At 35.9% G+C, this 14361-nt stretch overlaps 1 protein-coding gene across 1 annotated transcript; it reads left to right on the top strand.

Annotated features, from left to right (window-relative positions):
- LOC137831093 (uncharacterized) lies at window positions 1–948 on the top strand. Its single transcript, XM_068638622.2, has one exon. The coding sequence runs from the start codon at window positions 127–129 to the stop codon at window positions 664–666; it is 540 nt and encodes a 179-aa protein (XP_068494723.2). The 5' UTR covers window positions 1–126; the 3' UTR covers window positions 667–948.
- Window positions 949–14361: the final 13413 nt, after the last annotated feature.

Below are 14361 nucleotides of genomic sequence, written 5' to 3'. Positions count from 1 at the left end.
AACAAAGTCAAGTCGTGCTGCAACGTGATTCTTACGACATAAGCGAGAAAATTCTCCTTCCTCGCAACTCCTTTTATCTCTTTCCGTTTCCCCGTTTCACATTTACAGCCAAACACGCCCTACACCATGGCGAGAATAGCTCCTTCCCTTACCGTTTTCCTCTCCTTTCTCTTCCTCCTCACCCTCACACTAGCGCACGATCTCCAAAACCCCTTTCCCGAACCTAAACCTCAATCCGAACCTCTGAACAGTCCCGAACCTAAAACTCAAGACGGCACCGTTTCCTTCACCGTCGCCACCATCGATCCCGTTCCCCTTACGTTCCTCCGCTTCCGTCCGATCAACCGCCACTTCCACCACGTCCATCCGTCGGCGCTTCCGCTTTCACTCCGCTCCGGCCACCGCCGCTGCCGCCACGGCCACGGCCACGGCCACGGCCTCCAGATCCCTTACGGAAACGACGCGATCGTGCTCGACAAAGCCTCCGCTCGCCGGATCCATCCGCGCTGGGTCACGGTTCACGCCGACGCCGAGGTACGGTCTCTGACGACCGCAGAGCGCTTCGATTCCGTTCGCGAACACCATCACCGCGGCCAGATTCACCACCAGCACCGCGAGGAAAATTCGTTCGCCAAGAAGATTCGCAAGTTTCTGAACCTATTCTGATTTTTACGACGTAACTGAATTTGTGAGTGACTGTCATGAGGCATATATACTAGTTATATACATATATATAGGTAAAATTATGTAAATAAATTTGCATCTATTATAGAGGTGTGGAAAGCATGTATGATGATGTATCATACTATGATATGCTAAGTTTTTATTTTTATGTGATATTTATGAGTTTGAATAGACAATAGGTTCTTTATAACACTTGTGGTGGATGATGAAGAATGAGTAAGAAATGTTACTTGCTAATACTAATAGTTTGTTTACCTTGCTTCATGATGTGGGACTTTGTTAGTGATTTGTTGGCAAAATATTAAAATTTATATAAGTTTTAATCTGTATGCATTTTTCAATGAATTTTATTATAACTTTCTCTGTACTCATATTGTGGTATAATTGGTAGATATTCTTAAACATGCAAAATATTTTGTATGATGGACTCAATAATCTTACTTAAACATGCGATTAGAAGTTTAATTTTGAAATCAGAATGGATAATGTCAATTCCAAAGTCAAAATATATAAATGGTTAAAATCAGAATACGTTATTTCATTAATTTTAAAACAATCATTAACATTTTATCTTACATAAAGCTATAAAAATATAAATAATCCAATTTTATCAAAATATATCACATATAAGTATATAAACTAATTCATTTATGTCATACATAAACCTATAATTTTAACTTAGAAGGGGTACTCCACTCCTCTGCCTCACCAAAAGCAAACTTGCAAGAAATCCATGATGGAGCTTGCGGTAATCACTCCGGACGGAATCATGGCGGCCAAGGTCATCTGAGTAGGATACTATTGGTCGACCATTCAAGTAGGATACTATTGGCCAACCATCCAAGGTTTTGTGCAGAGTACGTAAAGAAATGCTTGAAATGTCAAGAATTCGACCCCCTACACCACTCAAAACCAGAAGAACTCCACAACATGACGTCACCCTAACCGTTTGCCATATGGGGAATGAACATCATCGACTCTTTCTCACCTGGCAAAGGTCAGACGAAACACCTGTTGGTTGCAGTGGACTACTTCACGAAATGGATAGAGGCCGAACCCCCAGTGCCCATATTAGCCAGAAACGTCCAAAATTTTGTTTGGAAGAACATCGTCTGCAGGTTCGAGCTGCCAAACATGATCGTATCAGATAATGGACAACAATTCATTGACCGAGGGCTCCAGACATTCTATGAGGACCTCGACATCAAGTCTGTGACCAACTCGGTCGAACACCCTCGTACAAATGGCCAAGCCGAGGCGGCCAACAAAGTCCTCTTGAATGTATTGAAGAAGAGACTTGGCGCGACAAAGGGAAGATGGGCATAAGACCTGGTTGAGGTTCTGTGGGCATATCGGTGCACACCTCAGACGACGACACAAGAGACACCATACAACCTTATCTACGACACCGAGGCCATTATCCCGGTGGAAGTGGGTGAACCGTCCATCCGGCAACAATTGTTTGACTTATCCCTTAATCAGGAAAGCTTGGCGGTCGGACTCTATCTCATCAATAAGCTTCGTGATAAAACCAAGATCCGCGAAGCCGCTTGCAAACTTCGGGCGGCAAGAAGATATAACACGAAGGTTCAACCAAAGAGCTTCCACAAAGGTGACCTCGTCTAGAGGATGCAAAGCGACGCTAGGAAGTTGGACGCAAGTTTTCGTCAAACTGGGAGGGACCGTTTCGAGTTCGAGAAGTAGGAGAAGGGGGAGCATACCATTTAGAATGGCTATCAGGCAAAATTGTACCAAGGACGTGGAATGCCACACACCTCAAATTTTATTTCAGCTGAATGATGAATAAATTCATGCACTCTTTCCTCGCCCGGCAGCACCAACGGTCAAAGAGGTTTTGATAAGGCGTTTTCTTCAAATAATGTGTAAATCGTAAAATCAACCTAAGAGGCACGACTCGCCCAGGATGTAGCCTTAACTGACATACCCTTTCGAGACTAAAACACGACTTTTGCCCAGGACGTAGCCTTAACCAGCATACCCTCCTAACACTTCACGGTTCGGCCAGGATGTAGCCTTAACCGACATACCCTCCCGAGACCCAAACACGAGTGTTGGCCAGGACGTGCCTTAATCAACATACCCTCGCAATACTTCACGGTTGTAGCCTTAACCGGCATATCCTTCCGAGACCCAAACACGAGTGTTGGCCAGGATGTAGCCTTAACCGGCATACCCTCCCAACACTTCACGGTTCGCCCAAGATGTAGCCTTAACCGACATACCCTCCCGAGACCCAAATACGAGTGTTGGCCAGGACGTAGCCTTAACTAGCATACCCTTTCAGCACTGCACGGTTCAGTTAGGATGTAGCCTTAACCTGCACCTCCTCTCGATACCCATTTGAGTATCTCGATCCATCTAATATCGCTCATCACGACCGAACGTGGAACCAACCTGACGAGTGATTTAACTTGTCCAAATACATGTTCGTTATCTCGTTATGCTTCAAAGGCCGACCGCCGTCCCAATCCAATTCGTTAAATGATTTACTTTTTAAACGACCGAGAAGATTAACTTACACCAGTGGGGTTAATTAGGTTGGTTGTTTTTAACTCACACTCATACCCACCGAGGGAAATAACCTATGCAAATTCTTGAAAGCAAAAATGACCAATTCTATTCATCAACAAAAGGTGGAGGCCACACTCAGGCCTCAAGGAAACAAAATGAACGAGGTTACAAAACCTATAAACCTAAGCTTTGATCTTCAGCATCCTCGCTCGAGGCAGGCTGGACAGCGCTCTGCAAATTCTGGACCTCGCTCATGGGGACCAATCGGTCGTCAAAGACCTCCATCTCTTGGTCGAATTGACCAGAAGGTTGAAGCCCACCGTACAACACCCCAGCCTGTCGGACGGCCAGGTCGAAGCTCTGAGTAATCAAGACCATGGTGTCCTCCATGGTCTTAAGCACCTCAGCCTCTGCCGCCTCCTTCCCTTGATGCAAAAAAAACCTCTCCTTCTAGAGATGCCCCCTTGCGCTCGGCCTCTTCCAGGGCCCTCCTTAGCCGAGCGTTCTCAGTCGCCCTCTCAGCTTCAACCTTCTCCAACTTGGTCATCCGGGCCGCACCAAGCTCCAACTTGGCAGCTTGCGCACACAACTTCTTCTCATAAGCTATGTTGGCCTCAACAACCTGCTTCAAGTTGTCGGACGCCTTCTGAAGCTGATGCTCGAGGCGCGAGAGCTCCTCAATACGCCGCCTGTGTGCCTCCGCCCCGTGGCAGGTCAGTATAAGGCCACGACACATCATCTCGACGCCACCGTCGAGGAGGTCGTCCTCAGGGACCGCTCGGATGAGGTCCTTGGTGTTCGGGGCAGGTTGAAATTCACTGCCCTTGAAAAACGCAAGTCAGCCCTAGAACCGATAAGGATGACTGCTCGACGGCCGCCACAGGCATGACGACCGCTATAGGGATTAGACGGTTGAAATCGTCCATCAGTGGAGAGTAGAGGTTGATGGCCGCGCGACTCGGAGGCGTATAGAGGTGTGGAAAGCATGTATGATGATGTATCATACTATGATATGCTAAGTTTTTATATTTATGTGATATTTATGAGTTTGAATAGAACAATAGGTTCTTTATAACACTTGTGGTGGATGATGAAGAATGAGTAAGAAATGTTACTTGCTAATACTAATAGTTTACCTTGCTTCATGATGTGGGACTTTGTTATAGTGATTGTTGGCAAAATATTAAAATTTATATAAGTTTTAATCTGTATACATTTTTCAATGAATTTAATTATAACTTTCTCTGTGCTCTGTACTCATATTGTGGTATAATTGGTAGATATTCTTAAACATGCAAAATATTTTGTATGATGAACTCAGAATAATCTTACAAAAACATGCGATTAGAAGTTTAATTTTGAAATCAGAATGGATAATGTCAATTCCAAGGTCAAAATATATAAATGGTTAAAATCAGAATACGTTATTTCATTAATTTTAAAACAATCATTAACATTTTATCATACATAAAGCTATAAAATATAAATAATCCAATTTTATCAAAATATATCACATATCCAATTTTATCAAAATATATCACATACAAGTATATAAACTAATTCATTTATATCATACATAAAGTGACAATCAAAAGTAAACTTTTTAAAATTTCATATTTTTATGGGCATCAATAAATAAGGTTAAAATAAATAAATAAAATCTCAAGTTAGTAGATTTGTAGGACCTACAAAGTGTAAGCTATCATATGTTAGATAATGTGAATGTTATTCTTTTTATGTATGACAATTATATTTGGGAAATCAAGTAACAGGAGATAGTAAAAATAAAGGTGATTATAAAAATAAAACAAGTTCTCATGTTGGCTTGTATTGATTTATACCTAATATTATTAATATGAACATCGATGTTCATTTTGTTATTCAAGTAATGTTAGATATGATGTTTTATAAGAATGAACTCATTTAAAAAAAATTATTAATGACATGATGAATAATGAGAGGTTTTAATAATATAAACCAACTAAAAATAATTATTTTTGGATGGTATGTTAATGATAAGTACTGTGTATGTGTTTAATTTTATTGTTTTTAGTTTTATTACAGTATAATCACAATCATTTATTTTTTGAAGGCTAGTATTAACATGACCATACATTATGATTGCAACTAAATATTGTAGCACGTTAGAAAATTCAACTTAATGATTGAACGTTCCATCATATGTTTAAGTTAGTGGTTATGAAATGGGTTTGTTTTTATGTTTAAAATGTGTATATGTATGGTAATAAGTGTTATAGAATGTTGGTGTTGTATGGTTAAGTATGATTTTGTAAATCATTTGAGAAAAAATAGTGATGGAGAATACTAAGAATAAAATAATTGATTATTTTTATATATTATTCATTATTTTGAGTTTCAAAAGTTTAAGAGTAAGTTCAAGATGCTCAAATAATTAATTATCTTAAATGAAATATGTTGTAATAATTCACTTTAGAATGGGAGGTTAAATAAAACTTTATGCTAACAATTAGATTAGATTGTATGAGAAATTAGTAAATCAAAACAATAAAAAGTAGTTTTACACTGGTTTATCCAAACTCACATGTTGCATTTAATTTTTCCTTAAGACAACTTCTTAAGAAGTTTCATTAATCAAACAATTATTACAATGAGTATACAAACTATTTCCGGTTATCCTGTCTTAGTTTCTGTCTAAGATTAAGATCTAGACCTTAAAACAAGTAACAAAGAACTCTAAAAAGGAGAATAATTTAAGCTCACAAGATTTACTTCACAGAGTAAAGAAATATAAAGGTTTAGCTCACCCACTGATGGAGATCAAGTAAGAGAGGATTTTACTAATGGAGGAAGAGGCCATCCACCCAAACATTTAAAGTTCTTCCTTCTAGTCTTCTAAAAAATTAAAGAAGAATTAAATAAAGAGAGGATCAAGCCTAAAGCCAACAAGAATTCAAGAATGGGCTCCAATTAATATTTTTCTTTGTAATTTCTTTTGTATAAATTTGTAAAACATATAGGAGTAGTGTTTAGGAAGGTACCAAGAGGGAAACCAAAAAGACACCTCTTTTGTAAGTACCTTAGGCGTTAGTTTTTAGGAAGAAACTAGAAAGTTGTCTCTTCACACTCCTTTAGGCGCTAGAATAGAAGGAGTAGGAAGGTGACCTTTCAAAAGCTTCTCTTGTAAGCTTTTCTTGTACTTTGTGACTAACCCTCTCTATTATAAAAGGGGTGCTTAGGTCTTTGAAATAATAAGAATTGATTTTTTGAGTAAAGAACCTCTCCCAAATTGGTGAGTGAATTGAGAGAGACTTGTAACTTCTTCTCTTCTAGTCTTATCTTGAGTGCATTCTTGGACTCTCAAGTGGCGGCAACTACACTCATCTTGAAGCCTTTCATCCTTCAAGTGGCGTGCACATCTTCAAGAGCTACAACCACATAAGTTTCCTAGTTATTTTCATCTTCTTCATCCATTTCCATTCCAAAACAAACTCTAAAACATGTCTTTGATGTTTCTTGTCTTTTCAATCGGTAGAAATAGTTTTGTTTTGTTTTTTTGTTCGGTAGTTTCTTCTAGTTTGCTGTTCTTGTGGTTTTGGTTGTGTTTCCTTGTGTTTTAATCGGTTCATTTGTGTTCTTTCTTGTTTTAATCGGTTCATATGCCATATTATGGGTTTCTATGTGAGTTTGGCTTGGTTACTTGTGTTTTGGTGAGTTCTTGAATGTTAAGAACATTGATCCAATTCTTAAAAAGTGCCTAATCATATTCCAACTCTTGTTGAATCCATAACATGTCCATATCATATCTCTTTCATGTTATTGGAATCACATCACCCACAAAGAACACTTAGCAAATTATGAGTCTTAGAAAAATGTACAACTCTTGTACGTACTTCACATATAACTTGAATCCTTTATATAGACCATTTGAAGATAATCGCTGCTTCAATCTTATTTTGTTTGAATCCTTTGAAATAAGCTTTTATCATCTATGTGGATTACGCATTGCGTCCCTTAACATGGGTTGACTAGAAACTTTTATGAAAAACCTTTATACTCTTTAACTCTTTCTTATTTTCATAAGGAAACATTTCAAATACATGTAATAAAAACATAATACAATATAATTGTAAATCAAAATATGTTTCTTTTGTTTTCTTTTTTATATTCTAATATGAACATTTTAGAATATAAATTCTACGCAAAAGCATGTTGCATTTAATCATTAAAGGCGTATGTGACACTACAAATTTACCAAGATTCATTTTATCTCTAGAAATAATTTATGATTACAATTTAGTTAGATATAAGTTTTAACCTTAATATGTAAAACTTCATGTAGCATTTAATATTGATAGTGACCATTGGATAGTCTCATGAGCTTTAACTTACACACATTAAAATGTTCCTGTATGTAATAATATGTATATAGCTCATTCAACATTAGCTATCATCAAAACTTTGTTGAGAACATAGATGATCTAACTTCTATGTAGCTCATATAGACAACCTAACGCTAGTGGACTCTTTAAGAAGAGCTTTAATGACATACTTAGACTAAAGTATCTTCATATATGTGTTTATTATTTGAACAAATATGTGCTTTGTGCTAGAGGTAGGACAACTAGTCCATTTAATGATACAAACAGCATCTTATGTATGTTTATATATCCTTAAACTTTGTCTTACATAAACAAGTTGTAACAAAGATATATTATATAATTTTTTTTTAAAATTTATTAAATTCATACCATCAACTTCAGAATCCAAGTATAAAAATATTTCACATCAAATGATTATAAACTAACTTCTTTTATATGAAAATAATATATTGTACAATACGTATTTAAAAAAATTCAATGTTATATATTCAATAAATTTTTTGAATTATTTTCTTATTAAAACAATTTTTGAAGTGCAAGAAATATTCAATAATAAAACTAGCTACATCAAGCTTTTATTCAAGTGTACGTCAAGAAATGCATAAGAAGATTCCATGCCGATGACAAATATCAAATAAAGATAAGATATTAGCAAATATCATAATGCATTTTCTACATTTTGATTTCAAAATTCAGAATGTCTTTATGCCTTTATGAATTTTTGAATGCATCTATAAAACATTTTTGTATCTATAAAAGCATTATATGAATTTTTGAATGCATCCATAAAACATTTTTGTATTTATATAAAAGCATTATGTATTGTACAATCTGAAACATAACACCTTATATTTATGCTTCTAAACAGTTTATATACACCATCTCAAATTAAAAATTCCATAAACATTACAAATAAGTTAATTTGAAATATAACCCACCAAATTAGAAAAAAATGGAATAGAAATAAAAGAAACTCACTTGAATAAGGAAATGTGTTGACACAAATGAGCAAAAGAACTCATTGTAACTTGAATAAGGAAATGTGTTGACACAAATGAGCAAAAGAACTCATTGTAACATGAATACTCATGCAATGGTGCTTGGAGTGTACGAAGATATATTATCCAGAAATTAAAAGCATCATATACATCTAGCCTATATATTCAAGGTAATTATGTGCATTTGTTTCCCAAATCTCTAAGATATCAAAGACTTTTCTCATACAAATTAGCTATAATAAGTTATGTGTGTCGCTTGAATAGTCACTTGAGTTTTTTTTATCATTCAATAAATAGTTAATCAGTGTCATATAACACTAAAGATATAAAAAAATAACAATTTTAAAGTTTAAAAGAACTAAAAACAATTTTTTTCTATAATAAGTAAAATCAAAAGACCACAAAGAGATATTTAAATCTTTAATGATACATTACCATAGTTCTCCATTTATAATCACGGCCTTTAGTGCTCTTGAAATGATGGTTGAGAAATTATTCACAAACCTTAGAACATAGAATAAATTTTGATCTAACCATTGGTGAAAATATAAACAACTCTTTCCGCTACAAAAAAAAATGTTGATTAGAATGGCCAAACACCGACCCTAAATATGAAAAACCTACGCAAAAGGTTATTTATTGTGAGCATAGCGTTAATGGAAATTTCGAAGCTAATGTAGTTGACGTAAAGATATTGGCGGGTGCTTTTTGCGTAAGTCAAGTGTGGGCTTAGCCTACAAAGAGTTGACAAATTTATAAAAAATAGTGGGTTTGATGGACGTTTCGCCTACACAAAATTATATTTCATTTAAAATAGAGTGGGCTTAGCCTTCGAGATGTCCACACATTTCTAAAGTAGCGTGAGTTTTGTAACACCCCATAATTTACATATAACTATTACAATAAAAGTTCTACCAGATTCTATACAAACTTGGAGTTTTTCAAAACATTCCTAATACATGATTAGGATTTATAGAAATACAAATATTTACATATCCATAGCTCAAAATAAAACTCTGAAACCTCTAAGGCTCTCCTACACCTGTATGGTCATCTGCTTGTGTACATAGTACAGTCATCACAGTTCAAACACAACACGAAAATCAAGGGTAAGCTAGTGCAAAGAAAATCCATAACATAATTCATAGAAATAGAACCAATTTAGACTAATAATTTATAAACATTTCTTTAAATGATTTCATGTAAAATTTCAATACCAATTTCATCATTCATATAGACCACACATGGATCTATTTTCAATCATAATCATTGGATTTCATTTCAATCCCACTTCATCTTCCGGAAGACTAATTAAGTATGCCCCTACCAGAGACTAACACCTGACCCAAAGATTACCAGCGAATCCAATAGAAAGGATCAAGGTAAGTTCAAACATCCAATACCGAGTGTCTACAATGGGACCCGGTGTGTATGAACTCCCTCTCATCTTCTCACCACCTAATATCTTAGTCTACATGACTTAGATCATTAGTGAAGCCAGAGGATCTCCGTTAAACATAGGCTTTTCATACTTAACGTACCATCAAACAACAACTCATACATTATCCCAAATGTATGACATCAATTTCATACAATTTACATCATTCGTATATAATACATATCATTCAAAAATTTTCCAACGTCAAAAACAATATTTATAAAGTTTAAATAATATATAAACAAATAACACCCCTGCAAGAGAAATTCAATATTGGGACCACGTCCCTTTCGCATCCAGATATCCTATCCTAGGGTGCTATTAAAAATTAAATTTAGCTTCCCTTACCTCAATTGCTTGCTTTCCAAGCAACTTTTAGAATTTTATTCCCCACAGTCTGGATAAGCTTCAAGATTTACGGGCCTAATGCAAGTTATCCAAACAGAACAAAAAATTTAGTATATAGTAGAATAAGTTGAGAGGATTAAACTTCTCAACTGACCCTACCAAGATTGATGACTAAATCCTAAGGAAAAACAGAGAACAAAGGATATTTAGAGTAAAAAATGAACTTATTCTGTTTGAAAATCTGATCGGGTAGAAATGTTCCTTAACTCCTCAGCTACAAAATGGTACGATCAGATTCTAAAATAGATGAAGATTGGGAGAGAAAATTAGGAGAGAGGGAGAGAAGAGAATATATATAGAGAGAGAGAGAAAGAAGAAAAAAAAACTGTGGTGGGGGAGAAGGGGCTTCTCTGCATCTTTATTCTTTTTTTTTTTCTTTTTTTTTAACATTCTTACATTATTTCCAACTACAAAAATTTTCCTCCTCGAAAATGAACTTACCAAGAAAGAGGTTAGGGTATGATGCTCGTATCTCCTCTTCAATTTCCCAAGTGGAATCTCCGGACATGAGATCCCACAATACTTTCACCATGGGAATACTCCTTCCACGAAGTTGTTTCACTTGTGAATCTAAAATTCTGATTGACTTCACTTCAAATGACAGATTTTCTTTCACCTGGATGAAATCAGACTCTAGAATGTGGCTAAGATCAGATACATACTTTCTTAGTTGGGATACATGGAAAATATTGTGAATGTTAGCTAAAGAGGGAGGCAAAGCAATTTCATAAGCCACAGGGCCTATTCTCCGGAGAATTTGGTAAGGTCCTATGAACTTAGGAGTCAATTTATTGGATTTGAGTGCTCTTCCTACACCAATGAACGGTGTAACTCTCAAAAAGACATGCTCACCCGCAGATAATTCTAAAGGTCTTCTTCTTTGATCTGCATAAGATTTTTGCCTGCTGAGAGATGTTTTCAATCTTTCCTGAATCATTTTGACTTTCTCATTGGTTTGTTGTATTAATTCTGGTCCAATTAACACACTTTCACCATCCTGAAACCAGCACAAAGGTGTCCTGCACTTCCTTCCATACAATGCCTCGAAAGGAGCCATTCCTATGCTAGCTTGGTAACTGTTATTGTAAGTGAACTCTACCGAAGGTAGAATTTCATCCCAACTGCCTAAATGATCTAACACACAAGTCCTAAGCAAATCCTCTAACGACTAGATAGTTTTCTTTGATTGTCCATCAGTCTGAGGATGGTATGCTGAACTAAGTCTGAGTTTAGTCCCCAAAGCTTCTTGAAGTGTTTGCCAGAATCTGGAGGTGAATCTAGGATCTCTATCTGAAACTATGCTGGAGGGTATACCATGCAATCTGACTATTTCATCTATGTAAATCTGGGCCAACTTTCGCATAGAGATTCTCAAGTCTATAGGTAGGAAGTGTGCCGTCTTTGTCAACCTATCCACTATGACCCAAATAGAGTCATGCTTCCTCAAAGTACGTGGTAAGTGGGTAACAAAATCCATTGAGATACTATCCCACTTCCACACTGGAATGTCTAACTGAGTTAACATACCTCCAGGTCGTTGATGTTCAATCTTTGATTTCTGACAAGTCAAGCAAACAACTACAAACTTAGCTACATCATTCTTCATGCCATGCCACCAATAAGAATTGATACATCTTGGTCATTCCTGGATGTAAACTGAGTTTGCTTTTATGACCTTCAGATAACACTGTTTGCTTTAGTTCATTATCCTCTGGTATGCATATTCTATTTTTGAATCTCAAAATACCATCCACTCCTAAAGAGAAGTTTTTAGCTTTGTCAGTATTAAATAAGCCCATGAAGTTCTTCAATTTTGAATCTTCCAACTGCTTCTCCTTCACCTTCTCCAGAAATTCATTAGTTATAACAAGTGTATTACAACTAATGCAATTTGAAGACATGGAAACCTCCAAATTCATACTCCTGAAATCTTCAATCAATGCTAGCTCTCTAATCATAAGTGACAACATTTGTATCTTTTTACGACTCAACGCATCTGCAACAACATTTGCCTTCCCAGGATGATATATTAGCTGGAAATCATGGTCTTTTAAAAATTAAATCCATCTCCTCTGCCTCATATTAAGCTCCTTCTGATCAAACAAATACCTCAAGCTTTTATGATCACTGAACACATCAAAACTAACTCCATAAAGAAAATGTCTCCATATTTTTAAAGCAAAGACAACTGCTGCCAATTCTAGATCATGAGTTGGATAGTTTCTTTCATGCACCTTTAACTGACGAGAAGCGTAGGCAACGACTTTCTTATTTTGCATCAGAACACAACTCAATCCCTGATAGGAAGCATCACAGAAAACTTCAAAACATTGATTGGTATCAGGGATTGTCAATACAAGAGCATTAGTCAACCTTCTTTTCAACTCTTCAAAGCTTCTCTCACATTGTTCAGTCCATGCAAAAGGATGATCCTTTCTAGTAAATTGGGTCAAAGGAGCCACTATTTTAGAAAAGCCTTCAATAAATCTCCTGTAATATCCTGCTAACCCGACAAAGCTTCTAATTTCTATAACTGTTTTAGGACGCTCCCACTGAAGTACAACCTCCACTTTAGAAGGATTTACTGATATTCCCTGTGCAGAGATGACATGTCCTAAAAATTGTATTTCTGACATTCAGAAGTCACATTTTGAAAGTTTAGCATATAACTGTCTTTCTCTCAAAATGTTCAGGACAGTTCTAAGATGTTCTGCATGTTCTTCCCTTGTACGAGAATAGATCAAGATATCATCTATGAACGCTACCACAAACTTATCAAGAAAAGGTCTGAATATCCAATTCATATAATCCATGAAGATAGCTGGAGCATTGGTCACACCAAATGGCATGACCAGAAATTCATAGTGACCATACCTTGATCTAAAAGCAGTCTTTTGAACATCTTCCGCTTTCACTGAAATTTGGTGATAACCTGAGCGCAGATCTATTTTAGAAAAGACAACTGCCCAATGCAACTGATCCATCAAGGAAAAACATATATTAATTAGGATAAGTGGGTTGCCCCAACCAATAGATAGTAGTATTTTCATATATTGTCCAATTCTAATTAACTTGGCAAGACATTTTGCTTTGTTTGCACTTTGAACTTAGTAGTTAAACCAATTGCATGCACCAAAATACAAAGGTAGAAATGTGATAACGGTGATTTTTGATTGAAATTGAACTAAAGTTACTTTAATTAATTACTAAGGTTGAGCTATAAATATTTTATGAAAAATGAGGAACAATAAAATGGTGCATAATTGGTAGATACCAAGACAAGCTTACCTTCACACTCTTCAAAATACCAAGAAAAACGTAAAACACACTTTAAAAAATAGTAACTTGATGACACAAAAGTTGAGCTATATAAGGTTCCAACTGGCAGAAACTTATACTTTCTGATCATTTTATAATGGGGAGATAACTGCCATACGGTAAAGCAACCTATAAACATCCCGACTTTGATTACTAGATAGGAAACATGTCAACCTAGAGAAGTTAAATCTTAAATCATCCATTAAAGTAAACTAACAGTAGCCATAACAATATACAACAACAAAACTGCATTGTCACTAATCATAAGAAGCAACACCAAACCTTGGTCCCCAAGGTAGAATTGACTGCTTGTCAGCATACTTAATCTCCTTTGAAACCTGCATTTAGTTTAATAAATGATTTGGAAATGCAAACAAAACAACAAATTGGAATCTAAGGCAGTGTTAGCAATACACTCTCACAATATTATTTCTAAAGTGTGTCTCTTGGAACAAAGTGGAGTTTACCTCAAAATGGTCTTTTCAAACTGAATTGTGATATCTCTCAGTCCAATTACAGACTTGTAGAGCTACAACTACTAGGTTCAATATCCCTCTTCGTTGTTGTTGTTAACTTGTAAAACAATCTTGAAATAAATAAGTAATCAATCATAAACTTCAAT

Source organism: Phaseolus vulgaris, chromosome 6 (genome assembly GCF_051622355.1).
Source record: "Phaseolus vulgaris cultivar YP4 chromosome 6, ASM5162235v1, whole genome shotgun sequence".
NCBI classification, from domain to species: domain Eukaryota; kingdom Viridiplantae; phylum Streptophyta; class Magnoliopsida; order Fabales; family Fabaceae; genus Phaseolus; species Phaseolus vulgaris.
The sequence above is the reverse complement of the archived record's forward strand: the minus strand, read 5'-3'. Positions and strand labels throughout refer to the sequence as shown.